The sequence below is a fragment of the Xiphias gladius genome, chromosome 19, assembly GCF_016859285.1.
Source record: "Xiphias gladius isolate SHS-SW01 ecotype Sanya breed wild chromosome 19, ASM1685928v1, whole genome shotgun sequence".
In the NCBI taxonomy this organism is placed as follows: Eukaryota; Metazoa; Chordata; class Actinopteri; order Istiophoriformes; family Xiphiidae; genus Xiphias; species Xiphias gladius.
The window spans coordinates 13,600,001-13,627,500 of NC_053418.1; the positions used below are offsets into that span (position 1 = coordinate 13,600,001).

The window sequence follows — 27,500 nt, forward strand, 5'->3', positions numbered from 1 at the left end:
TGTTTTGCTACAAGAGATGCTGTAAGTAAAAGTGTGTCATTTTCCGGAGCAGACTTTTAAAATCAGTTCAAAATCCTGTCTCAAGGAATTCTCATAAAATGATGTGCACTGAACCACAGATGCTGCAACAACACTCTGCTAGCAGTTTCCTTGTCTAGACTTCAGACTAAAAGACATTTGCTGTCAGGGCCCCCAAACTCTGGAACAGCCTCACTGTTGAAATTTTGCTACCTCAGTGACTTCATTTTAATCCCTTGTAACATCACATTTTCATAAAGTTGCATGTCTTGCAGAGCTCAATTTATTGTTTTTGCTAAGGGTCTAGAGATGGTAACATTAGTCGGTCTACCACTTTGGTCCAGACTGAACTATCTCAGCAACTAATGGATGGATTGCCATGGATTTTCATACATTCATGGTCCCCCAGAGGTTGAATCCTACTGATTTTGGTGATCCCCTGACTTTTCCTGTAGTCACCATGAGGATGACATTTGTGGTTTACAGTGAAATGTGTCAACAACTGCTGGATGGATTGCCTTGAACATTACTACACACATTCATGTCCCCATCAGTAACAGTTCAGTAATAGTGTAGTGTGTATCACTTTAGTGATCCATTACTATTTATCTAGTGCAACTATCAGGTCAAAATTTCAATATGTGCAATACTTCGGTCTATGACTAAATACCTTAAAAACTACTGACAAATAATTCCCATCAACCTCAGCTGTACTTTGTCTTTAGTGCTAATTAGCAGATGATAGCATGCTTACACACTAAAATACTATGTAAACATTACACCTACTTAGCATCAGCATGTTGGCATTGTGAGCATTTTGCCACACTGACATTAGCAATTAGCTTGAGTAAAGCACAGCTTCACAGAGTAGCTCGTACATGTGCTTGCACCTTAACCAGATGTTTTCTTTACACTTCTGCATTGCATGAAAGTTGTATTAGCCTGTAAAATTGTTGGGATTATTTGTTCTCGTAATGTTTTCATGCTGCCTTCTTGATGATAAAAAATGAAAAAAAAAACTGAAAATGAAACGAATTTTTTCTCTTCTTCTGTGGAGGACTTTGTAACTTTGTTTTGAAAGTCAAGTCAAGTTACTGTTTTTAATGTTGAGGCTAATCGGTGTATTTATATAGCGCTAAATCGTAACGGCAGTTATCTCAGGGCACTTTTCATATAGAGCAAGTCTACACTACTTTTTACAATACTGAAGCATTTAATGCAAATTAAAGTAACTATTATTACTATTAATATAAGGGAAAAAATAGTCAAATATTGTAAAATTGTATGAGAAAATTACTGTGGTTGGTGTCAGGCTGAAACATTGGATATATGTAGTACATTCAGTGTTAGTGGTTTCCACTTTTAACCATTCAACCATCTTCAAAAGCACTTCTCCCTATCATACTGTGTAACAGCTTACACTGCTTAACTCTTTATTGAGGACTTGATGCTGACTTATAATGAGATCAAATACACACACACACACACACACACACACACACACACACACTCAGACACAGACACACACATGCAAAAACACACACACTCACGGTTATTCCTGTCCTGTGTGCTGCTGTGACATCCAGCCTACACACACAAGTCTTTGTCAGGCCGTTCTTTGTGGACTTGTACCTTTTCAGGGGAGCCATTCTGTCCCTCAGTGGGACCACCAGTGAGTTAGAGGAGCAGCCAAGTCGGTCTCTGGCACTAATTGGCTACGCTATTAGAGGCCCACAGAGCCACACTTAGACTACAGAAATAAGCTTGTCAGTGTGGGGATGGAGGCTGGGCACGGTGCCTGCGTGAACGTGTGAGACAGAGAAAGACAGAGGGAGAGAGATTTCTAATTAGGGGTCTCTGATGGACATGAGAAACCTACAAAAGCAGTTCAAAACCCTCCACCCTGCACTAAGCACACACTCACACACACACACACACACACACTTACACTTCCCGTCCCCTGACCAGAGCAGTTAATTGATTGGTTGGTGTTGGTGTTTGCGTGGTGGTGGTAGTTGGAGGGTGTGTTGAGGGGGTGTGTGGATGGGTTGGGGGGGGGGGTCTTTTGTCTGATGCATTTCGGCTGCTCTGATTGACAGCATGGACAGGAAGTGAAGGCGTGGGGCTTAAAGAGGAAAAGAGCTTTTCTCTCTATGCTGCCTTCCTCAGATTAAAATTCTCCTCCATCTCTCCGAATTCCTCTCGTCCTCCTCTCTGCTTTTTCCTCCGCTTTCACTCTCTTTCTCTTCTCTGTGCCATGTTGTCTGTGTCCTCCTGTCCATTTATATCCATTTGCACTAAGCATAATAAAATACTTCTTTTAAAGACATTTGTCCTGGCTTTTTGTTAGCCCCTTCTCCCCTTGTTCATTTCCTCAGAAGCAAAAGATTAGGTTACTCGGGGCACTTAAGCAGCGGAGGTACATTGCTAAACAAATGCTTATACAACTGTGCCACTGACATGGAGTGATTGAGTGTCTACTTGTGCTCTATTAGCCCAGAAATAAATCAACTCAAACCAAACGCAGACAGTGCTGTTATGACCAAGTAGTGGTGGCGGGATACCTGGGATGTTACATGTTTCATAGGTTAATTGTCAGGTTCCTGTCATAGTTTTGATACAAGAGGACAGTTTTACCATTACTAATGGCTTATTTGAAAAAATACATTCATTTTTCAAGCCTTCAAGACTGAATTGAGAGCTGCTGCACTCAAAGAGGCTGATTGAGGACAAAGCATAAATCATTAGATTTTCAAAGCCTCCTCTTTCTAGATTTAACTGCTGCATTTTCCTGGGAACAGAAAAAACTTATCTTTGTATCATCCCCAAAAATACATCTGCCTAAAGAAGAATAATTTAATCTTGAGTTATTTTCCTCTGATCTACAATCATATAATCAATATATAATCAATATGGAGGTATAAATACAAAAAAAGAACAAGCAAGAAATATAATAAAAGATGTACAGCAGGGGAAAAAAATTCTTACAAACTGGGTTTTATCTTTTTAGTGTTACCTTTAGTTTCACCCCCATATATTGGTTTAGATAACTGAGTTAAACGAGATTTGCTCAAAATAATTACTCATGTTTGGCTGCACACTCCATTGTAAGGCTGTCTAGCACTGTATCCGTAACCTATCTCTAAAATTAAGCTGGTGATAAAAATGTTATAATTGGGAAGAATCCTTATTAATCTAGGAACAAAACGGTAAAAAGCGAGATATGCGGTGGAGGATGTAGAGTGGGAAAATCCTTTAAGAACTGACATGTTGCTGATCTTGGAACAGATCTGGTCTGCTCCCAGTGTTTTAGAGGGATGCAAAGTCTACTACTAAGCACTAAATCCTAGTCTGCTGACTGTGAATATGTGACAGCATATGAGACAGCACAAAAGGATAGGCTCACATTTTTTTCAAGTCTGTCCTCAAACAATACTCACATGCCCATATGTACATTGAAAGAGTAATTGCTCACTGCAATTGTTCCTCCTTTCTATAGTGGCTGTGAATAAATCTCTGTGAATAAATCTGAAAGGCTTCAGCTGTCTGGAAAACCAAGTGAATATCTTCCAAAGTTGCACTGTTTTTGTATCAAATTTACCTCTGTTTCCATAGACAGTGTTTCTTTGCTGAGCTTTGGTGATGGGATAATAACAGAAACTCTAAAAAGACAGAAACTGTCGATGTTACGGAGTTCATTTGTCTAACTTGGACTGAAGCCTCGTATTAGCTTTGGTGGAATTTTGTCCCCCCCATCACTTTCACTGAAATAGTTTTCAATATGGGCAGGAGGAAGAAACACAAAGACCAGTAGTGCTTCAAATATATATATGGACATGTGAGTATTGTTTAAGATTGAAAAAATGTGAGACTATCTGTTAAATTATTAACATTATTAAGGATTTTACCTTAGTTACACAAAGCCCTTGATTTGTAACACTAACCCCACCATCACGTTGATTATAAATTAAATGTTCCTGGAGACCTAAACTACAAGTATTTGTAAATTATTAATTTCATACTTCATTCATCCCAGTTATGCTTACATTGTTCTCACCAGGTTACTGTAGAGAAACAGGTACGTGGCAACAATGTGAGACATCCTTGCAATGGAGTTCATGGGGTATCGAAAACATGAGAGATAAGTTTAAGCATCCAGTTTAAAGCAATTATCCAAACTAACATCTGGGTGTAGAAATGAAGTCACAAGTTGTTTGGAAGAAGACCAAGGTTCTTGGAAAAACAGTTTTATCCCTTTGTTTTTGCTTAACTTCTCCCCATAATTCAGTTAGGATCCATTAAAGTTACTTTACCACATTTGGCAGAAAAGTCTTTATGAGGACAAATGTTGTGTGAATTTAATACTAATTCAGTTGAGATGGAAAAGCACATAATATTCTGTACTATAGAGTTCAGGCAAGAACAATAAATAAAAAGTACAGTAGACAGTTTACCACATTCACATTTTATTTCCCATGTCTTCACTCTTAGCTTCAATTTTCTGCGTTACAATCAACTTAAAATGAGCTGCTATTTCCGCTTGTTTACCTCCAAACTAACATAAAACAAAAGTAGCCCAGCACTGTGTCAACATAAACTGCTACAGACAAACACAAATATAACGGCACACACAATTCCCATATGGTTCCAACATTATGTCCCGTACATTACACATCTGATAACCTTTACACACACACACACACACACACACACACACACACACACACCGCAGAGCAATGGGTGTTCATGACTAAAATCTGAAAAGGAAGTAGAGCTGAGAGAAAGTCAGAAAAAGAGGAATGAAAGAGGTTTAGAGGGAAGAAAAGAGAGAAAATGATTGGGGAGAGTGAAGGAGGGTGAGAGGGGATAATCAAATTGAAAGAAGAAACACACTCTAAGAGCATTAGCTAAACTGAATAATGGAATAACTTAAACCTCCCGCCCGCCCGCACGCAAGCGCGCACACACACACGCACGCACACACAAATGCACACTCTTATACTCACACTGAAAATGCCTCATATACATACAGGTTGCATCCCAGAAACAATACTTAATAAATTACAAAATAAAAACAAAAGAAAATAGCCATGCACTAGCTGTACAACTGCAAGAGAAATTCTCCTCATCTTCATGATCAGAAAAAGAAAAAAGCCAATAAACTACCGTATACTCTCATTACAAAGCACCATTTGTTTTTATGCATGGGTCTCTCCTAAGCAAATTCACAAAATGTACACATAACATTGGAGGCAAGGATACAAAGAAAACAAAATTCCAGTATAATTTTTAAAACATCACAGCAAAGTTACCATCAGCTTTTGGCTGGGCTATGAGAACTTAAAAACTAATGAGGTGACTGAATTTGAGGTTTGCAAACTGTGACATGTTGTAAAGTGATGTTTTGTTCTCATTGTTTGTTTCTGTCTTTGTTTTGCATGTATAGTGTTTATCCAAAGTGCAAAAGGGTGTTCTGCTCTCTGCAGCTCATGCGTCTTGTTTCATCACTGCTTTGACTAACATTATAATACTATCTATTATTAAAAATAAAGAAAACAACAACAGTGCATGTGGATATTTTATATTCCATATTCATATTTTGCTACTGTGCGTTACCAAGAAACTCAACCGCACCTGTGTTAGTTAGTTTGTGGTGTGTGTTTATATCTGCGTTTCATGTATAGTACAAGGTTTGTCTTGATAAAGACGTGAACATTCTACATTTGAGTGATATAAATAGTTTCAGTTTTGGATAAAGCAAGGCAAACAGCACGTGGGTTATCGGCCCACACACAATGTGACCAAAGAGTGATGGGTTAAAGAGGAGAGGGAGTGAGTTTATAACTCAAGTGTAGTCATGTCTGAGTAGGTTCTAGTACATGAGATACTTGGGATGACTGATGTTAAGTAGCAGCTAAGCTAAGATACGGAGCTGTTTGGTTATCCCTGCATCCGATTTAGACAACAATACCTTGGCTTGTCAGGATGGAAGGAAGGAAGAGGGAAGGCCCAAACCAACAAAATGAGTAAAAAGTGCAGGATGAGACTGTAGAAAAGAAGGAAAAGCAATAAGACGGCAGGTGGGTTGAATCTCTAAGCTGGTCAGTATGGGAGATCCAGTTTCCTGCAATCACAAGTGTTTTAATCAAACAGTGTCAAAGGTATGAGGGGTTTCGAAAACAGTACCTACAGAAGCCACTGGCTCTATTACATTACCACAGCCTTGTCATTTGCTTACTATGAGATCGGCTGTGAAAAATGAGCGAGCGGACAAGGGTTCGAGTTAAAGATTGGCGGTGCCTGCTGTTTGCTGCTCTGGCTAGCTATATGTGAATCCCAGAGGCTATATGGTGTCTGTGGTCAGCGGTTACAGTTCGTGGAGGTTATAGTGTGATGGGGAAAGGTGAGAACATTCATTGAAATCCATCCTGATTCTTACCGAGGGCTTATATCGAACCTATCTGAAGGGAAAGGTAGATGGAGTACACACCTTCAGGAGCCTCCAGTAGGCCAAAAATCAATTCATCTGGGAGAAGAGCACCTGAGTGGTGCCAGTGTGGCCTAAATACCCTCATAAAGTGTCTATACAATAGGGTCAGGTGTAAATTGAAGCTATTCATTCACCAGTCAAAGTGAGAAGTGTGGGTTCTGAATATTTATTTTTTGTATTTGGGATCAGCTAACAATCCTAGCATTGGCTAGTTATAAGCTCGAACTGCCAGGTATAGGGGAGGTGAACACCTCAGGGTTAATCCCTGTGATTCGTCTCAAAGTCCGACAGCTGATCGAGGTGATCAGGATTCTTGTGGACTTCGCTGCCGTGCTCATTTTCAGGCTCAGCGTCCTCATCGTTGCTCTCTGCGCTGTAGTCTATCGCCTCAAGAAAGGACGGCTCATCCTCCTCCATCACATAGGTAGTGGGGCAGCTGCTGGATGACAAAAAAAAAAAAAAAATGCATTAACACAGGTGCCGCTGTATGTTAATGATGTGCATAGGTCTGTCAAAAATAAAAGTCCGCATTTACATCATTTCTGCTTTTCAGAACTTTAGAAAAAAGGATGATGCCTGTGGATATTTTAAATTACTAAACGCTTTTCTGCATGTATTATTTTTAGATACAATGTAATAAATAATAAACTATTTGTATAGAAATACACATCTTCACTTACATATAGAGTATAGCCTATGACTGTCATGTTACTACCCCTCACTCTGAGCTGAACTCTGAGTCACTGTAGGAGACTAAGAGCTCTCTGATTTCATGGAGCAAAACACCCCAGAAAATGCATTTAAAAATGGGTTTCATGGTCCTTGAAAATGTACTGTTGAGAAGCCCATTTCTTGTAAGCACAAAAACACAAACTAAACATGGCGTGAGGCATTCATACAAAATGTAGGAATCTTCATGCGCCAGTTTATTTGGTTACATTTTAGCTTTGCTTAATGATCATGTAGTACAATCTGCCCTTATGCTCTAAACTCAGTCTGAAAATTTCGCATAGCATTTCCACAGTCTGATAGAAATCATTTGAATCTGAATACAATAACAGTAGGGCTGACAATTATTTTCATTACTGATTAGTCTATCGATTATTTAAGATTAATTAATTTATTATTTAGTTTATAAAATATCAGAAATCAAAGTCAAATTTCTTGTTTCATGTTTTTCAGTAGCTGGTAGCAGAGAATGTTTTGCATTTCTGCTTGATAAATGACTAAGACAATTTGTCAATAATTACAACTGTTGATCGGAGTAACTGAGTAATTGTTTCAGCTCTAAGTAAGAGCAAAACGAAAATATCTAAAATAAAATACAAAAATGTTAGTTAAAAAAATTCCCAACAACAGACACTGAATCTACTACATTATATATATTGAAATATATTTTAGAATCATAAAGCACATGCTACTAATAAATGGTGCTTTTGTGCTCTGACTGGTGAGGCTGGGTTTTTTTCCCCTGTGGATCTAAATGGTTAAATAGTTGCTCGTTCTTTGAGGTTTTAGTGGCTTTAGTGGGTTTTTAATGGTGTTAATGGTCTGAAATGTGATCCCAGTGAGACAGTCGATCAGGGGGCTCAGACAATGATCTCCCATCAAGCTTACTAGTGTACAAGTGCAAGAGAGAGAGGCAGAGAGAGAAATTGTGTGTCATATGTACAGTAAATGTGTATGTGTGTGATAATGTTTTTGTGTGTGTCTAATGATGTGGATGGACACTATGTTGACAAATACATAATGAGAGCTGTGAGTCAACCATTAAAGGCCATTATAGAAATACCAAACCCAGTCTCTCCTGTCTTTGGGTTACATTTTCTGAATCCATCAAATGCAGTCATCTCCATATACAGTCCTTCTTAATATCCATATATCAGATCCATATACGTGCAATAAAACCTCCACACAAACTTCCACATCTCCAAACCCTTACATATAAGCATCTCTTTCTGTCTTCCTTACACTCACACAAAAGCACACCATTGCCCGTATCTGCCCTTTTAGGTGCTCCGAGACACCCAGTTATTTGCAGACGCCTCCCAATGGCCAAGATATCATTTGTTGTGATGACCTATTAAATGGTAAGTGGTACCATACTAAGCGCCACACATAAAACTGTAAACCCAGGATGAGAGCAACCAATCCCAAAGGATACTCACTCAAACAGACACACACACACACACACACACACACACACACACACACACACACACACACACACACACACACAAGCACCAGAACACTTTTGGAGTCCCTTAATGATCAGACACATAAATGATGAATGAATATATCAATATGAGAGTAGAGCAGGTTAGTAAGAGAGACAGACTGGGAGACACAACGAGAAAGAGACGTGAGCATTAAGTGGTCTTGAGTATAAAGCCATTCTTCCAAATGAACTGCTTTAACAAATCTTTGGAGAGGAGAATGCTGACATTTTAGAATAAAAAGAAATTACGGTAACGTTAGTGGTCACAGCTTTGGTTTGGCCTTTTTTAATAATTGATTTGAGATGTTGAACTGTGTGGACCTCATTACAGGGAATTTCAAATAGAGGTGATTAGATACTGTATAAAACTGTGTGGTGATTTTTTAAGGATGAAGAAGAGTAGTGCTGGCTCATTTCTTTAACTATGGACGAAGACTCAAAAAACTTCAGTGCAAATACCATTTTTCAATGAGTCTGTATTCAAATTTGGATCATGACTTTCTTCATTCATCTTTTAAACCGTATGTGCTGTTTTGTATCCTCTTAGGCCCTCATTAAAAGCTCAAAAAACATTCTTAACATTGATTTTTTTCAACCTGATACTTCATGACTTTTCGTAATTTTAGCAAAGGAGAGGGTTATGACTTCAATACTTATCCCTTTATTATTGGGTTTAATAAACCAAAAAAAATTAAATAAATAAATATTTGAAGTGAGGCTTCAAGTAATGACTCATTTCAGTACTGAATAATATATCAACTGTTTTATCAATTAATCACGTCATTGTTTAGCCTAGAAACTGTTAGAAAAAAATGGAAAAAGTCCATGGCAATTTCCCACAGCCCAATATGACATGTCCAGATGCCTTATCTTATCCAAAACAACAGTCTAAAACCCCAGGATATTCATTTTAGAGTCATGTAAAACAGAGAAAGGAAGCAAATCCTCACAATGGAGAAGCTCATACCAGAGGATGTTTGGCATTTTTCCAAGATAAAGAACAAAACTGATACCAAAGTTGATTTTCTGTATTTCAACACCAATCTGAGGCAAAATAGTTGGTTGATTTTGCAATTTTGATTGTCATTTTCAAACTTAATGTACTGGGGTCTGTGTGACCACGAACAATGAGAATATAATAATAAAGACACTTTTGGTTTTTCTAAGAGTTTTGTCTACTACGTGAAAGACAATACAGAGAAAACAGAGAGACAGAGAGAGAGAGACCAGAGCATTAAGTTATAAGTGAACTCTTAGACAATAAACAAGATGAAAGCTCTGCTGAATCACTGCTGACACTCTTGTGGAAAGAAAACATGATGTGACATGAGATATAAACAATGTGAAGATATACTGTATTACATTGTACTGGTTTGACTAATTTGATTAGTGTTTGTTTTACATCTGAACAATAACCACTTTCAATTCTGCGACCCCTTAAATGCACCTAAGTGGACGGGGACATGCTCTGACACTGATGACTTTTATATATATCTTTATGACTTTGTGTTAATATATTCCAACCACAAGCGACTGTACAGGAAGGCAGTATACTAGTTTGCATGTTCCATGTGAATTTAATCCGACCTTTACCATCCAGTGCCATTGAGTGCTCACGGGCCTGAAAAAACCCCACTGTGTTAGTTAAAAAAAAGATTTTATGAAAAAAAAAAAAAAAAAAAAAATCTTGTGGCTGTTTTACACTTTATCTTAAAGAAATAAAGACACTGGTGACAAGTATTCATACCCATGCGCCCCTCATTCCACAGTTTTAATTATATTCATCACACATGGTCATTGATAGAATTTCAATGATGCTCACAGCAGCCCTGCATAAATGCAGGCCTTAATTTGTTTCTTGAATAGTACTTCAGAGGAGAGCCGGAGTGACAGTCACACCGTTGAGTATCAGTGCCAAGGGGGGATGAGGGGGGATGTGTCTGGCAGTAATGAGGGTGTTTTGTACAGATAAAAAAATCGAAAACAGTCTGTAACCATTTTACTGTTTTCCAGGTAGAATTTTTGGCAAAAGAAAGCACTTTTTAAAATATAAGATAGTTACAAAAGGATAACTGCACTGCAGTTACACTGCTTAGAAATAAGAAGTTTTTGCTTTATAATATCTGCAGTTTTAGCCAGTCTTCTTGTGACATGACAGACCACATTCCTCATATGTGAATGGTTTGTTTGTGAGCTGTGATTCTCACCTTTAAAGCAACATTCTCTGCCTCTGAATAATCTCACAGCATCTGTGTGCACCTGCATGAACTGTGTGTTGTGGTACGTGTGTTACTTTACAGCATGCTGCACTTTACTAACCTGACCACTTTAGACTGTGTCCCAATGATGTCGCTCTCCAAATCCAGCAGGTGTTGGTGGTTGCGGAGCCCTGTGAGCCTCTTCAGCCTCAGCAGGGCCACACAGAACTGAGCTCCCATCTCCTCCAGCTCTCTGGTACCAATTTGAAGACCCTGGAGAGCACATGCACATGCACATCGAAACTTTTCATGTAGAAACATGCTAGTATATTTCAACGGCAGGAAGCACACATTCAAACCCATATTCACTCATATCTGCAACCCTAACAAAGTCTACACAGTACTCTTCAATCACACAAATAATTGAACATCCATGCATGGCCACGCACACACACACACACACACACACACACACACACACACACACACACACACACACACACACACACACACACACACACACACACACACACACACACACACACACACACACACACACGGCCTGGCCACGGAGATATTCAGCCACAGTTCAGTACACATTAGTTCCGGCACATCTGCACAAATATTTTCACAAACACCAGTGGGGGTGGTAATAAGAGCCAAAATGGCATACCAAGACTGCTGTATGATATGTTAGATGTTGACTATGGCAGAGTTCCATAAGGAAATCAGCTGAGTTGGAAAGACACAGACAGTGAGAAAAAAGGGAGGTAAAGGGGTCAAAGAGAAAGAGGAGAAAAGACAGAGACCAAGCAAAGAGAAGAGAGGAAAGGACTGCTGCTCCACCTGCTGGACACTTGGAGATTTATTGGGGCACCTCCCTCTCACTTACAGGGGGGGAAACAACATAAGAGGACAAAATAAAAACATCTGTACAAAGTAATAAAATCAAACACATCAGCGGGGCAAATAACATAATGCCAAGATTTTGTCAGAAAGGAAAATGGCTCTAGCTAAATTGTCTTCTCTTCAACCTTACAGCTGACTGATGAGTATATAAAAGAAAATAATAAAAAAAATTCCTTGACGCAATTTAAATTTATAGTTAATTTTTAAAAAATTAAGGAGAACAAGCTCTACAAAGGTAGCATTTAAATGTAAGTTTATTTTATTGAACTGTATTACATTGAGATGGCCTTTTATTTTTCCATACCCTATGAACAAGTACTTTACCTTATATTTGCCCTGGTCACAACCACAGAGCGTGCTCTCCATGGTGTAGCTGCGTTGTACTCCTATCTCTCTCCATACAACAACGCGGGCGGTCGACTCCTTGGAGCGCTCCACGACAAAGCTGCAGCTCGCCATGTTGAAGGCCGGGGCGATCTGAGAGAGGATCTTAGGAAGTGCCTGAAAAACACATGAAAAGGTTTGAGAAGTCTTTGAGTGTTTTTGTCTAGGTGTGTGTGCATTAGTGCATTGGGAGGTGGGGGGGGCAGATGATAAAGTAAATTTTATAGTAGGGACAAAAATAACTGTGTCCAACAAAGACTGGCTTATGTACAGAGCAATTGCTTGGGAAAAAAAGCAGTATTGACTGCTGCAATCCAAAATGTTTGCTGTGGGCCTGCAGCCTGAAGCTGCATATTCACTAGGAAACTCTATATTGAACTGGCTTCTTTATTAGCATTCCGCTTAGTGAAAAATATATTTTTTATATTTTCGAATGCAAAAGGGAACAACAAACTGATCTTGACCGGACCATCTTGACTGTTGAAAGAAAAGAAAAAGTCCTTCCCCACTGCAGAGTAAAATTCAAGGTGAATTACTAAATTACTGAGGTAAAAAAAAAAAAATTTGAGCATGTTTGTCAGACAAGAGCTGTTGTTGAAACACGTAAATGACAGTGTAAAAAAGCCAATAGCTTAGGTACCATTACATATATAGATCAGGGATTCAAACTTAACAGAATAAGGAAATACACAATGAGTCAGAGGAATGATAAAGCGATAGCAGGTAGCTCAGAACAGGATATATTAAGATACTGTATGTTACGATGTTTACCAAATAGAGAGTGTGTGTCTGTGTGTGTGTGATTGTTCACCCTGTATCCAAGGTCCTCCTGTAGGTCACTGGATGTAGCACTGATATTGGACTGCCAGACTGTCTCCTTCACGCTGCAGCCGTACATAAATACGTTCTTCTTTCTGGAATGACCATGGTAGTCGCAGAACACCTGCACTCATTCATGCACACACACAGACACACACACACACAAATAGATGCATACATACAATAGAGAAAGGACTGTGTATATTGCATATTTTTCAATAAGACACTGTGAACCAAATTTTGCTTTCTCTCCTTTTCCAAAGTAGTTTACTGAACACTTTTTAAAATAATTAAGAAAAAAAATATGTAAAAATGATAAATACATAAAACAAACAAAGCAAGTGGGGGATGGGGGCTGAAGGGACAGCTACAATAACCTAACTAATTTTTTTACTTATCAATCAAAATAAAACTATGAAACTGAGTTATATTTGCTGTAAATAAATGACACACTGTTAAGATGACTGGTGGACATTTCCTCTGAGTAAATCTCACGTCCATTTGAAGAAAAATAAAAGCAGCCTCACCCTGCTTCGCTCCTTTAAGCCATCACCCTTTCCACTGTAAACAAATCTGGCATAAGAGGAATATCTCATTATATCTAACTTGCTGACACACATTGTAACGCAGAGGCCACCAGAGACGGTTTTTTATGGTTAGCTGCATTAATGTCTTGAAAATAATGTGATGATTTACTGATGTGAAATTTAATGGAAATGCAGCCCAACAGAATGTGCAGCTGAACAGGAGAAATGGCAGCACCATTACCAACAAGTTAGAGAATATTCTCGTATAATTCTGAAAAGAAAGATGATGCAGCAAAACGCCCCAAAGTAATTCATGTCCAGTTAATTTGAGGTCATACCAGTGGTGCCCTTTGTATGTGTGCAAGGTACTGCAGCAGGCTCTTAGTGTGGTAGATGGTAGGGTGGAGCTCAGGATTGGGGCTCTGCCACTGGCGATTCAAATCCTCTCCACTCAGAGAACAACGATGGCTACAGCAGAAAAGAGACGGCAGAAGAGGAGAAGGGATACAGAGTGGAGGAGAACAGAGCAACAGCTCGAGAATCCTTCAAGACACGATTTTGTGTGTGTTAATATACATAAAGCTGTGACCATTGCGCAGGCCTGGATTCAGCAGATGTGTCAACCGTGTGTATACTTGAAAGCTGTGAATGTGTGTTAATCCCTATCTCTAGACTATTTTCACTCACTTTCCATTCACAACGCCATCAGGGTTGAGCATGGGGACTATCTTGAAGATGTAGGCCTCTCTCAGGCTGGCTGCCAGTGGGCTTGTGCCCATCAGGAACTCCAGTGTACCCTTCATTACCCAGCTGGCATTGGTCTCTCCAGGGTGCACTCTAGCCGACAGGAACATCAATGGACGATTCCCTGAGGAGGGAGAAAGGGGGAAAGCACAGCAAAAACACAAACAGTGGAAGATGAAATGAGAAAAAAAGAAAAATGTACTTTAATTTTAAGTTTTAGACACCTGAGAAACAGCATCAATGAACTAATGTGGACTGCAAACCTATTTGGGAAGTACTGGCATGCCCTGATACCCCAGGGCTGTTCTCATGTAGTAATATACAACCTAATGTTCTTGCAGCATCTGTCTGGGAGCCAAGCATGAGAAATTAAAAATCTTTTACAAAGGCCTGGAGAAGCTTTCACTAACTAATGACAGATTATATGTGACAAGATAATCTAAGATTCAAAGGTCCACTTTTTCTTTGCCCTGAAAGAGCTCAATTTGCTGAAGAAGTCAATGGAATACAGTTGAAAAAACTTTAAGATTACATTATTCTGTTACACAGACTGTTCCCAAAGGCCAAAAGTGAACTTCCATGCTGAAAATGACAAATTAGATTTATCAGTGAAGATTTTCTTAGGTGACAATGACACCAGCCTTTAAATTTTTAGGCATTGTGGCCCATTACTGATGACTGCAAGCTGCCAGTTGTTCTTGGGACATATGACAAAAATATTTTTGGACAGTTTTGTCAGTTTGCATATCAATGTGATCATGATTTTGTTCCAGCACAACTCAGTGTTTTATGGGACATTTTGGCCAATTTTTCAAATGGTTTTCTGGGACTCAATTTAAATTTGATTTATTTCATTTAACCAGGATAATCCATTCAGTATCATAAGTACTTTCCATGGAGTCCTGGGCAACAAACATAAACAAAGTTAAAACATATCAAGCAGTTTGCACAGTCTGTCAATCAAGTAAGAAAGGAGACAAACCACTTAAAGCATTTTCAATAGAAAAGTACGCAACGCCCAAGATGGCAGTTGTATGACACATATTCCAGCCTTTTCCCCCAAAATCCCTTCGTTTGCTTTATAACAGCTGAACGGGAAACATATAAAGCCGATCGTGTTGTTCCACTGACGCAAGCAAAACCATGCGCATGTGTAGTAGAAGAAAAAGCCTTTGGAAAAAAAGAATTTTAAACTTATTTTGGGGTGAAATCACCAAAATGTTTAAGCGGTTTTTAATCAGAAATGACTGGTGATTCTATACATGAAGTTTTTAAGTCCCGGTGACCATTGTAAGTGAAGTTATGGCTCTCTCCCCATTCATTTAGATAGGGGCCTGGTCTTGTTAGCCCGAAACTGCTTGGGGGCATTGCAAAGATGGCTTCGAGACTTGCCTATAAGGACTTTGCCTTTGTCCAGATTTCACTTTACATTTGAAAATAGGCAAGATTGTTCCCTTGTTGACCAGTCAAGCTGACTGCAGATAGCTGCACAATGATTAGTGACGCTACATAGGTTTTCCAGTTTTACCAAGATATATAAAAATCCTGCCGCTGATATTGTTCTGCTCCGTTCCAAGACTGACGGTGAGCAAATAAAAAAAGACATATACATAGATCTGCACTTTTTTACTTACTAAATTGACAGATGTGATCATTGGAGTTAGACTCAGGCATGGCAGTGATGGTTAGAAGGGGGCAGCTGTTTCCCCCCAAGGTTTCGCACAGGACATCGTGCCTCAGGTAGATCTGAGGGGTCCTCAAAGCCTCGAGTTTGGACAGGTGCATCTGAGGATACAATGAAAGAAACGACAAATGATAGTTTTTAAACGTTACTTACTAACAGTATTATCTCCACTTTCCATTTAAGCCCCCATCCTTTTTGGGTTCTCAACATTTTACTGTTATATTGCTTGACTGGCTTTTTATTAGGTCAGTTGGGATTAAAGTGATTCCGATTGGGATTCTCTATCACTGCATGTAATATCAGCAGTTCTGCATTCAAATTTTAATTATAAGTTACATAACTATTGGCATTAGTGTACAGTAATTTGAGAGCACTGTGGGTTTGGGAGGTTTAGCAATGGAAGAATAGAGAAATAAGTACTGTATCAGCACATGCAAAACCAAACCATCAGGTCAACATTCTGTGTCAGGGCATTATAACATATTCCTTATGCAGAGACTATGATGAGAATCAACATTTTCGCAGGGAGAAAAAACATTAGAACTAGACAATAAGGTCAAGAGGAGGGGTAAAATTGTCAGTGGTCAGAGATATGTATACCACTAAATGCTAATGCTCTCTAGAATACAGCAAACCTTTTTTTTTTAAGACTACCTTAAGAGTGGAGTAAGTATAAGGGTAATGATAGGCGAAGTAGCAGACATCATCCTTATGGCTGAAGCTTGTGCTGAAGGCCAGTGTATAATAGGACTTTCCTTTCTGACCACCAGCTGCAATGGTGCTCCTCGCAAAATGATTCCTATGGATAAGAAGGAACATTTCATGAGTAAACGTTGCACAATATAGCAACCATAACACATACACTTAATGCCGACTGTATTAGGTACACCTGTACTATGTATTGCAATTCAAACAGCCCTGTCATAAGTTCTTCCAAGTTTCTAATGTTCAGTGTTTTACAGAAGCCCCAAGAGGCAAGTGATTATTATTATTTTTTTGCCAGTTTATACGGTACATATATTGCGTGGTAGCAAGTTATGTAAAATTACTGTCATGTCTTTCTTTTGGCTAGAAATGCATTTTAATTGGCAAAGGCATTCTGCCAGAAAGGCCTTAGGAAGTCAGGTGAGATAGTATAAAGAGCAACAAATTCCACACATCCAGCAGGTCATGGTGGATTAACGAGTGAAGTATACACCTTTCACCCAGGAGACTGTGGTTCAAATCCTGTTTTATTTTTTTACTAAGTTAACTTATTATTTTCATTTTTTCTTTACTTATATTTTATTTATATTTTTATGTTTTTTAGAATTTTATATTTTTAATTAATTTTATGTCTGAAATAAAAAAGTTATAAAAATAAAAATAAAAATAAAGAAAAAACTGCAAATAATAATAAAAAAATTTCACTTGGCTCTCAGGGCTTGTTTTTACAGATGAAAAAAAAAATTAAAAAATTATCCGGGCCCAAAAAAAAAAAAAAAAAAAAAATTCAATTTTTTCTTAGGACTTTTGTAGTTTTTTGTGACATTGAAGTCGGGACTGTCTTAAATTGATATATGTATATGTGTTTCAAATAATCTGCCCCGTAATGTTTATAAATAGGGAAGACAAACACCACTATGACAATACAAGCATTATAAAAGCAGAGTTTATGGCAGAACAGTTGAGTTGCAACTGAGTGTATGTAACATCATATGTGCACTACTTTTAAAATGTGTGGTGCAATTTGTCAACTTGTCACTACACCTACTTGTAGTAACAGATGTCTGTTCCTGTTCTGACCCAGCGAGGCCTGCCGCTAATGGCCTCCTGCACAGAGTACATCAGCACCTGCATGCCTACACACACACACACACACACACACACACACACACACACACACACACACACACACACACACACACACACACACACACACACACACACACACACACACACACACACAAGGACAAAGGCAATGCCACAAAAGCTAAGAATGTGTGCTGTCTGATGCTCAAGTGAATCATTGTGCTAGTATGAGGCATTTTAGCTGTAGGTCAAAGGCGTTAGCGAGTTAAACTTAATACAGTCTAATTTAATGCAATATTATAGAAATATACCTGTAGGTCAGATGGAGAATGGAAAACGGTTGGGTGTTTCAATTTGTTTATATCTAGGTGTTGTTGTATGTCTCACCGTAGTTGAACTGGCTGTTTGACTTCTCACAGTTGATGATGTTGAAGCGGTAGGTAGTTCCAACACGCATGCCGCTCACCTCAAAGTAGAACCACTGGTGGTAGTGATTACTGTTGATGTCTGAATTCAGCACAAGGTCATACTCATATCTGGAGAAATACCACAACATAAACTGTAAATTTGGACCCATACATCATCTACCATAAACAATACTGATGTACCACATCTTCTGATTTCCATCTCATTTCTGTAAAATTAAGGAAAGAAATAGGTTAAATATAATAAAAGCTTTAAATTTTATTCATTTGATAAAAGGTAATTTAATTAAAACTGTACATCTACCTGTGGAACATTTACTCATTCCCCTGTAGCTGATTTGACAATAAATACTTACTTCCTAACTTGAACTGCCTTCCTGAGGTTGCCAGACTCAAACTGAGAGTTGAACTTCAGCGATTCGCCATCGTCTTCAATCACGGGACAACTGAAATATGGTGACGAACAAATGACACTCTTAAGAAGTCCTTACCATTCTCAATATATGAATGATAAACTGAGCTAATCTGTTTTCTGAATGTCACAGCTCTCAACAGAAGAGCTGTAAACAGAAAACAAGAAAATGTAGCTCCATTTACCCTGACTGATATTTAGATTAGCAGACTTAGTAATAGGAACTCACCTGGGAATGTCCAGGTCGTAAACTACTTTATCCAGGATATCATTAGGATGAATCAACCTCTCAATGTCCTGGAATATCTTAGACCTGCAGGGTTAGACCCACAAACAAGTGCATGGTTGACACAATGGATAAAAATAATGTTTATAAATGAGGATACATTCATAAACTGTAAGAAATTAGTTTTCCTGCCACCATAACCTTTGTTAAGTTAAATGTGTAGCTTCACTGTACCTCACAGACTGAGAAGCCAATTTGAACTGTCATGCAGAAACCCAAAATGTGCCCGCATGATTGTGTTTAAAGTTTTCCAAATTGTGCCTGGAAACAAATTCTCCTTGGGAAAAGCATTACTAAAACATCACTATTACAAAAGCTCTGTCTGGAGCCCCACCAGTCAGGTTTAAATCAGTGTAAGTCAAAGACTTAGAAAAGTTTCAAAATATTTTAATACAAAAAAATTTGCACTAATCTTCTTGCATTCAAATTTTCTGGCATGGAAAACACTCTAGCACACACTAGTTAATTTCCTTTTTTGGATTTATTCTACTTCTTTTAATGGCGTGGTTTCCTTGCTTTAATGCGAGATAAATTATGCTAACCAACAATTTCATGAATATATCTCACCTCTGTACACCATAAACTCTCTCCACGAGGGGTTCCCTAAAAGTTGGGGCTACATGGCCGAAGTAGTCTGGGTAAGCCACTTCAGCATACTGGGGTACAGAGTGTGTTCCCTTCACCATCGCCACGTAAAGGTCAGGGTCATGCAGCGAGAGGAGCAGTGCCGTGTCTGGCACCTCCAGAACTGCTCCTTCCCCTCCTTCGTCTTCAGCGCCCTCTGAGCCACAATCTGAACCCCAGTTACTGCCTCCTCCTCCCCCACGACGTGTTGTGATACCTCCCAAGAGCAGAGGAGACTGTATGGTTCTCGTGGCATTGACTGGAGATCCCTCTTGTTTGACTCCCTTTATTTCTTCTTCTGCATTCAGAGCCCCCTCCTCTTCTAGAGAGACACACTCCAACACATGTGCTAGTTCCTGTTCTATCCTCTGCCCTTGAGAAGGAGGCCTGGTGAGGGAGGACAAGGTCGCATGTCCATCTGCGGAAGGAATGTGGGCCGCCTCTTTTTTGGCTTGGTCCTTGGTGAGGTGGATGGTGTCCAGTTCGACAGGTGTTAGAGGAGCAGTGGGAGTAAGAGCGGGAGCAGAGGGAGACGTCTGAGTGTGTTGTCCTTTGGTAGGGTGGCAATCGTCCTGAGAACTCGGTATGGGGGCGTGCTTTGGTGACAGGGCTTGAGCTGTGGGCACTATGATTGGTCGAGTGGAGCGACTTGAGGCCGATGATGAGAACGATGATGATGTAGATGTGGTAGAGGCACTCTTTGAGCATTCAAAGTTATACCCCTGTCAGAACAAGATATATTGAGGTCTTAAACAGTTTTTCCAACTGACCATGTTGCAGAAAATATACATGTTTCATAATAATTCATTTTTTAGTACATGGTACATGTTAAAACTATACCAACAGTTACCACACTGAAATGATTGTGCCAATAAACTGTCAAATATTGTCAGTGGGCTAACAGACTGACACATAGTATTAGCAGACCAACAGACTATACTCACCTTGAATTAATCTTGGTTTAAATGTATGTCCTGGTAATTTTTTTTGCTGACAAATTTTGTGACCATGTGCAGAAAACACTGACCTGAAAGTCTTCAGATAGCTCCAGGAAGAATCTCTCATAGACTCTCAACTCCTCGAATGGACGGCCAGGGGTCTTTTTGGGATGTAGCTTGTTTAGGTCCGTCTCTATGTCATCATTCTGATTGACAGGACACAGAGGAAGCATCTAAATGTGTTATGCAGGTGTATTTGGGCTATTGCTCAAGTCTGCTTCACTCTTTTGATTTTGAAATGGAGGAAACAAGTAACAAAAGAGTTACAGCAGATGAGAAAATACCAAGTGTGAGTCTTGAATCAGTAATCAGAAATAATGCATATCAGACATGGTTGCCATGTTTGACAGTGATGTGAGAGTGTTTATGGCACTGGCTGGTGAGGTGTGGTTGGTGGGTTATGACTGCACTCTGCTGGAAATTTAAAGGAGTGCAACTGGACTATATTGATATCAAGCTTACATAAAACTCTGACATCTCACACATTTCTGAGAAATTCTGCCATCAAATGACAATCTGTGGAGATTCAATATTGTATAATGAAATTGAGCCACGTAATTGTAATATTAAATAGTAAAGTATTAAATAATTCACAAAACTGATCGGGGTTTTAATCACACTGGACTATAAATGATTTAACATCATCTAGTCAACTAGGGCCAATTATATCATAAATCACAACCCTTTGTGTAGTTTAATCACAATGTGAAAATGTTGTAAAGATATTTATGATGTAAATCACCCTGGCCTACGCTTATGCACTGTCTCTATAACACCACCATCATACACAGGAAAGATACTCAAACATTTTGAACAGAAAGTGTAACAAATAATACTGCCATGTGAAATACAGTATGTAGCTGTGAGTGGCGAGTATTACCGCAGTGCAATGATCCTTCTCATCCTCTTCATTTTCAGAATCGTTCTCTGTGTCTGCCTCTGTCTCCTCATTATCATCACTGTCATCCACCACATCATCCACTGGGTACAACACACAAACACAGTTATTAGCTGACTGTCCCCTCAAATATGATTTACCTAATATTTTCCTTTTTCTTCATCCAAACTGGGAGTTGAGAGTTTTTCAAAATGTGTGTGGGGCTGGCACATAACCAGACTAGCAGACCTCAGACGACTTTGGTCAGAGTCTCATTGTTTTGACAGGAACAGAGAAAATGTTAACAAAAAGAAGTGAGCAGCCATGATCAAGAGATAAGTGAGAAGATTCCGAGGAAAGAAGAAATTCTGAGTATATTTCTGCAAATACATTGAGCTGGTGGTCACCCTGACAAGTCAGTGTAATAGCAGTAGCTTACTTGGGTTGGGTTGGGTTACTGACATCACTGACACATTTTTGAGAATATAGATGAGCAGACACGACTTTGTGCTAAGGCTGAGGCATTTACCGCGTTGCTGTTGCCAATTAGAGCCTTCAAAATAATGGCGTATATAACTTTTTTTTTTTTTTCCCCAATGGAGTTTCCTGTTTGATTTTGCACTCTGCAAAACAGAAAAGGAGAAAATTAACTAAAACGTGTGGACACCTCAACATCAAGCCAATTCAACTATAACATAAAAAATAAATTTTTGATCAGACATTTTTATTTTAGATTAGACTGAAAGAAGAGGAAAGGGGCTCAAATATTTTACCTGACAGCCTGTGGACTCAATGTAGGAAGCAAATTAGTCGAGTACAATGCAAGTGCATATGTATTACTAATGAGTGTTGCCATTATTACTAACACATGTCGTGTTAGTTTAGCAAAGTTAGAGTATGACGTGGGGTGATTGAGAAAGCAATAGTGAGTGAGTCTATGTAATCTGAGGATGGAGTCGTGCCTTAGGTACGTCTTACCCTTCTTTAAGGGCTTGCCGCTGAGCTGACGCCTTGTTCTTCCTGTAAGGCACATTGTGTGCAGCAGCGTCATGAGTTTTGCCATTAACCATTTAATCAGTCCAGGGATATAAGTATTACTTGTGTGTGTGTGTGTGTGTGTGTGTGTCTTTGTGGTATGAAGGATTGAATCTAGGATCGATGACTGTAATAAAAAAGTGTGTGTCTGTCTGTACCGCATTATCAACAATGATAGGCATGCGCGTACACTGTGACAAGCTGGGGCACACTCTAGTGAACTGTTTGTATGTGTGTGTGTGTGTCTGTTTGTGAGTGTGCGTATGTTTTTCTCACCCTCAGGAGGCTGGCTGTACAGCTGTGCCACAGGTCCTACAGCAGGTATGTGTGGCAGATGGTACTGGAAGGCCGATTTGATGGTGGGCAGAGGCAGACGGTTCTTAGGAAAACACTTCCTCATGATGAGACTTGAAGTGTTGACCAGAGGATCCAGAGTCCGCACCGGGAGACACTCCTACAAATAAAAACCAAACAGAAAGTAGAGAGTAGCTGAGACCCAGTGTGTATAAGTAGTACTTACGTGTTGCATGTTTTAATCACTTGTCATTTATATGTCATACTCTCACTTACAGTGGATGAGTTGTAGAGGATCCTCATGCCATCAGCCTCTATGAACGCCTTCCTGCCAAGCTTGATGTTGGTGATATTCCTGAGGCAGACCAGCAACCCTTTGCGAATTAGCATATGGCGATGGCGTGTGTCGTTGCGATGCCAATCCAGGTACAGAGCAAGCAAGGCAGGCACATGTCTGCCGTCCACTGCACGGCGAGCATTGGTTTCTGCACAGGGAAGTGGAGGAAGACAGGGAGAATGCATTGATAAATAGCACCTTACAACTGTGGGATGGGATGAAGGGAAGCATGGGAGGAGTGAAAAGGATAGCAGTACAGTGGGGGGGGAAGTTGGGGTTAGATAACTTGAAATCCATGCTGAATGATCAAGTACAGTTTTTGCTTTAGAGCAGTCACGGACAAACAAAGGGATTAGATGATGGAGGTGAAAGAACGCAGAAGGGAGCTATACCGCATGGACACTAAGACTAATCAAGGATCACTACACTAAACCCCCGAAGAGTCAAAAGTCAATGCTACAAAGCAAATTACTCACTGGATTTGAGCAGTGCTCCCAGTGCATCCAGAGCTACCCTGTTGATTTAGAAACAAGGCAAATGGGTTACATGGTCTGTCGAACAAACATCAACGACAGATGTTACAAAACACTGTCGGAAAGAGGTCAGGGAGATGTAGCCAGTGGATGTCACTGGTTTGTTAAAACATTCATGCTGGCTCATTAACAGAGACAGACACTCACTTTAGCAGGCTGGTGTTCTTCTTGCTGTACGGAGCAACAATCTTGAACATAAGCTCCACAACTCCATTCTTGCCCAAAGAAATAGAATTCACCGCTATACATAAACAAGCACATACACAGCGAGATATCAGGCTAAAGTAAAAATAGACATCAAATACCAGTGAATAATTAACAGTGCCAGTATAATGTTTGAGGAGTGGATTTTAAAGTTGAAAGTTACTCACAGTTGGTAGAGTAAACCCTGAGAACTTGGAGGCAGGGCAGAAGCAGTTTGGTATTCTGTAGGTTCTGTTTCATTAAGTTGACTGTGACGTTCAGAGCTCCACTCAAACGCGCCTTCACTCCAAACTTTCTGTCTGAACACAGACGCTGCAATGTCAGTATGCACAAATAGGCACTAGATTTTCTGTGGTTTTGTCTCCCTCTTTTTCTGCATCCTGTGGTGTTTTTGACCACAAGTAGCTCTGTAGGTCAATGTTTTTATGAGTGAGTCCCTGTTTTGTTTATATTGTGCACATACACATGGACGCCCAAGCATGCATGTGAGCACACGGGTCGTGCTATTCACAACCCTGCTGCTGGTTTCGAGGTATTCCACTGATCTACGGGTGGCAGTAATGCACCAAGAATGTAGCAATGTGCCACCAAACACAGTGATGAAGAAGACTGCTCAAAAGGAGGTAAAAAATGTGCAATTTAAAAAATTAAAAAAATATGTTTTGCAAATGTTTCATGAGGAAGGAAATGCATTCAACATGTTTGTTAGACCTCAACACTCAATGTATTTTGGTGAGAAATGGTAAATGTAAGAACAAGTTTTATTTGTTTACAAGGAAACTCCACAGGGCACCTTTAATAGCAGAGGTGAGACTTTACCTGACGTAATTGACAAAGACAAAAGTAAACTCAATGAAATGTCTAGAAAACAAACATTAGTTGGTACTCCAGTGTGTACGTTGGTGTATTCTGTGTTTGTGTCAATCTGTAACATTAGATATACCTTTCGGGCCAACCTTTGCCAGCAGTGAGTGAAGCTGCAGCATGAGTTCCTCACTAGGAGGCAACTCTTTACCGGCAGTGATCAGAATCTGGAATAATATTCCTGTTCCTCCTTTAGACACAAATACTGCCACCCTGCGACCTCTGCCTGAGAAAAAAAACAACCAATAAAACAACATTAAATGTGATAAAACTGAATTCAACATGGGATTAGAAGCACTTGGCCAGAAAAAAGAACTGATTAGCTAGCAAGCTAAATTTATAATTTACCACCAATTAACCATTTTTTAACGTGGAAAATTAATTTTTTATGCCTTTAATATATGTTTACTACCTCTCACAGTCATGTAAAAGTAACCACTTTGCGTGTACACCCAAATAAATGCAAAAGAAAGGGAGTAATTGTTGTTAATATTTCTCAAAATCAGGTTCATCACAACTCAACTCACCCACAGACAGCAGCTCACTGAGAATGTACAGGATGTTCAGGGTGGTCTGGACATCCCGGGTGTTCTGTCGAAGTCACACATATTACACTTGTTAAAACAATATACACAGTATAGTAAGTTGCAAAATTTTGTGCAATTACTTCTTCTTTGCCTCCAGAGAGACAAATGCAATTCTACTTAATGTCACCGATCCTAGGTGTACAGTCTAATCCCAAATCAAACACACTGATCAATGTGACACCAGCTGCGGAGTTTTCTGCAACTGTTTATGTCAGAGGTTGACAACCTCCACTAAATTAATGATGGCATCCACTAAGATCGGAGGAAATTGATACACTCAAATAAATTTCAACCCTTTCCTCACAAAACAATGTGTGAAGCTGTTGTTTGGGCAAAACTCAAAACATGGATGTCTATAGGATCAATAAGACATCTCAAAGGGAGGTTAGATAAATAATGTATATACCTTTTCAAGAACTGAGGGTTTAATGTTTTGCTCTTGCTATTGGACCATAATATATTCTTTAAACAAATGTTTTCACAAGTACTTACAAAATCCTTAAAAATATGGTTCATGTTTTCCCTGTCAGACATACTTAAAAAATACTTAAGCTTAGTAAACTTAGTTTTATAGCTTTATCATGTTGTAAGCTGCCAGGTCAAGTTGTGTTGATGAGTGACCTGACCTCTAGTGAAGCCAGGATGACCTCCATGCCACTGGAGCCTTTGGACATCACCTCTTTTCCACTCTTCTCTGTAACACAACCAAAGTAAAATTATCGGAAATGTGAAATGATAAACAGCACTACATTTGTGCGACACATCTGAGTGGGTTCTAACGCAAGCAAAGAGAGGACTGTTATTCCAAGTACAGCATGCGGTCCTATATAGGTGAACCATCAAAGACAAATCACAATGTCACGGAGGATTATCTTAGAACATGTGCAGACCACTGTCCTAAGTTACTTGTAGTTAGAAAGATTGTGCTGCATTTCACAATAAATAGATACTGTACCTTTAAAGCACACTGTCATATTGTGTCAAATATTAGCTTCTGCACGCATGAGCTTTACCATTCTCCTCTTAGAAAACAAGACTTGAAATAAGTCAAGAGGTCCTCATACAACTCTTATCCAGCCTTTCTTTTCTTTCTCTCTCCTTGACTTCCCCACCTCTTTAAACCCTATGCTTGCCTTGTAATTTAGAAGCTGACATATTCCTGACCTATCTGAAGAGGCCACAGTGAGTGGTCCCGCCCTGTCCTGTCCTGAGACAAATGGAAACTCTCCAATCAAAAACATGGGAGTAGGAATAGATGAACAGATACTGACGTCCTTCTTCATGTTTAAAAATGAATTCTTGAGACAAACAGCAAAGACTATAGATGAATATGATTTTCTGAAAAAATAAATACATGAAATATTACAATACTCTCATATTAACAATGCTGTCAGGTTTCTTGTATGGCAGCAGATTATGTCAGAAATGGGATAAGTTCATATAACAAGTATCCCAACTGAAACATTATATTGCTTGGAGATAATTTTACACATGTGAGTGGTTCATGTGTTTGGCCTTGTACGCTGTCCCTAATTAGGAAGGCATCATAACAGCAGTTGAGATGAAAGGTGTCAAGCATGCAGCTTTTCATGATTCATGATCCTTTACCAAAAAGCATGTGAAAGTTAATACAACTGATACACACACACACACACACACACACACACACTTTCCACACTTGCACAACCATGTACATGTCTGAGCACGTGAATACACACACATGCACACATTTCAGGGCCTAGGAGAGCAGCGGCCTCTTAAAACATTTCTGTCATGCCAGACTTTTTAAAGCTCTCCAAAACAAAATGGCATTTCAACACTAATCCTCAAAAACAAAACCACAAGGGGTTACACACAGGACCGTAACTGAAAAAAATAAATAAGAAAAATAAATTTGCTACATTTTTATCCATCTGCTGCATTTGGCAATTGCAATTTATTTTATTTTAAAACCTTATTTTGTAAATATGTGTGTTATAAGGTTTATGATGGCACTCAAACGTAAAGCTGATAGCCTGCTAAATGTGATCTGCTTAATGACCTGTAGGTGTTGCCCTTTAATTTATGTCTTTTCTCGTGATTTCAGCCATTAAGTCAGCTACTACTGACTGTTAAAAGTACTGCACATGAACTGCTGAGGGTGTTGAAGTCAGGGTGGTTGTTCTAATCTCATTTCCCGTCCTCAATTAACCCGACCAAAGTGAAAGATTTTAAATATTTGAAACAAGTGCCCCTTGAATTG

General features: G+C 39.3%; 1 protein-coding gene across 5 annotated transcripts in view; it reads right to left on the reverse strand.

Annotated features, from left to right (window-relative positions):
- Positions 1-4,721: 4,721 nt before the first annotated feature.
- The window catches only part of agtpbp1 (ATP/GTP binding carboxypeptidase 1), a 28,513-nt gene continuing 5,734 nt past the window's right edge, over positions 4,722-27,500 (reverse strand). For 2 of the 5 annotated variants that reach the window (XM_040154490.1, XM_040154494.1), the window contains 24 exons: positions 25,885-25,952; positions 25,199-25,262; positions 24,751-24,897; positions 23,975-24,106; positions 23,751-23,844; positions 23,547-23,584; positions 23,010-23,218; positions 22,716-22,893; positions 22,383-22,424; positions 21,408-21,508; positions 20,557-20,673; positions 19,473-20,251; positions 18,849-18,932; positions 18,564-18,653; positions 18,170-18,318; positions 17,745-17,832; positions 16,646-16,790; positions 15,942-16,092; positions 14,251-14,431; positions 13,902-14,031; positions 13,029-13,160; positions 12,158-12,334; positions 11,046-11,197; positions 4,722-6,947 (listed from right to left, as the gene is read on the reverse strand). In XM_040154490.1, the coding sequence (XP_040010424.1) occupies positions 6,767-6,947; positions 11,046-11,197; positions 12,158-12,334; positions 13,029-13,160; positions 13,902-14,031; positions 14,251-14,431; positions 15,942-16,092; positions 16,646-16,790; positions 17,745-17,832; positions 18,170-18,318; positions 18,564-18,653; positions 18,849-18,932; positions 19,473-20,251; positions 20,557-20,673; positions 21,408-21,508; positions 22,383-22,424; positions 22,716-22,893; positions 23,010-23,218; positions 23,547-23,584; positions 23,751-23,844; positions 23,975-24,106; positions 24,751-24,897; positions 25,199-25,262; positions 25,885-25,952 (3,629 nt within the window). In that variant the 3' untranslated portion in view covers positions 4,722-6,766. The remainder of the gene's footprint in view (positions 6,948-11,045; positions 11,198-12,157; positions 12,335-13,028; positions 13,161-13,901; positions 14,032-14,250; positions 14,432-15,941; positions 16,093-16,645; positions 16,791-17,744; positions 17,833-18,169; positions 18,319-18,563; positions 18,654-18,848; positions 18,933-19,472; positions 20,252-20,556; positions 20,674-21,407; positions 21,509-22,382; positions 22,425-22,715; positions 22,894-23,009; positions 23,219-23,546; positions 23,585-23,750; positions 23,845-23,974; positions 24,107-24,750; positions 24,898-25,198; positions 25,263-25,884; positions 25,953-27,500) is intronic. The other 3 variants (XM_040154491.1, XM_040154493.1, XM_040154492.1) reach the window with 3 other exon arrangements.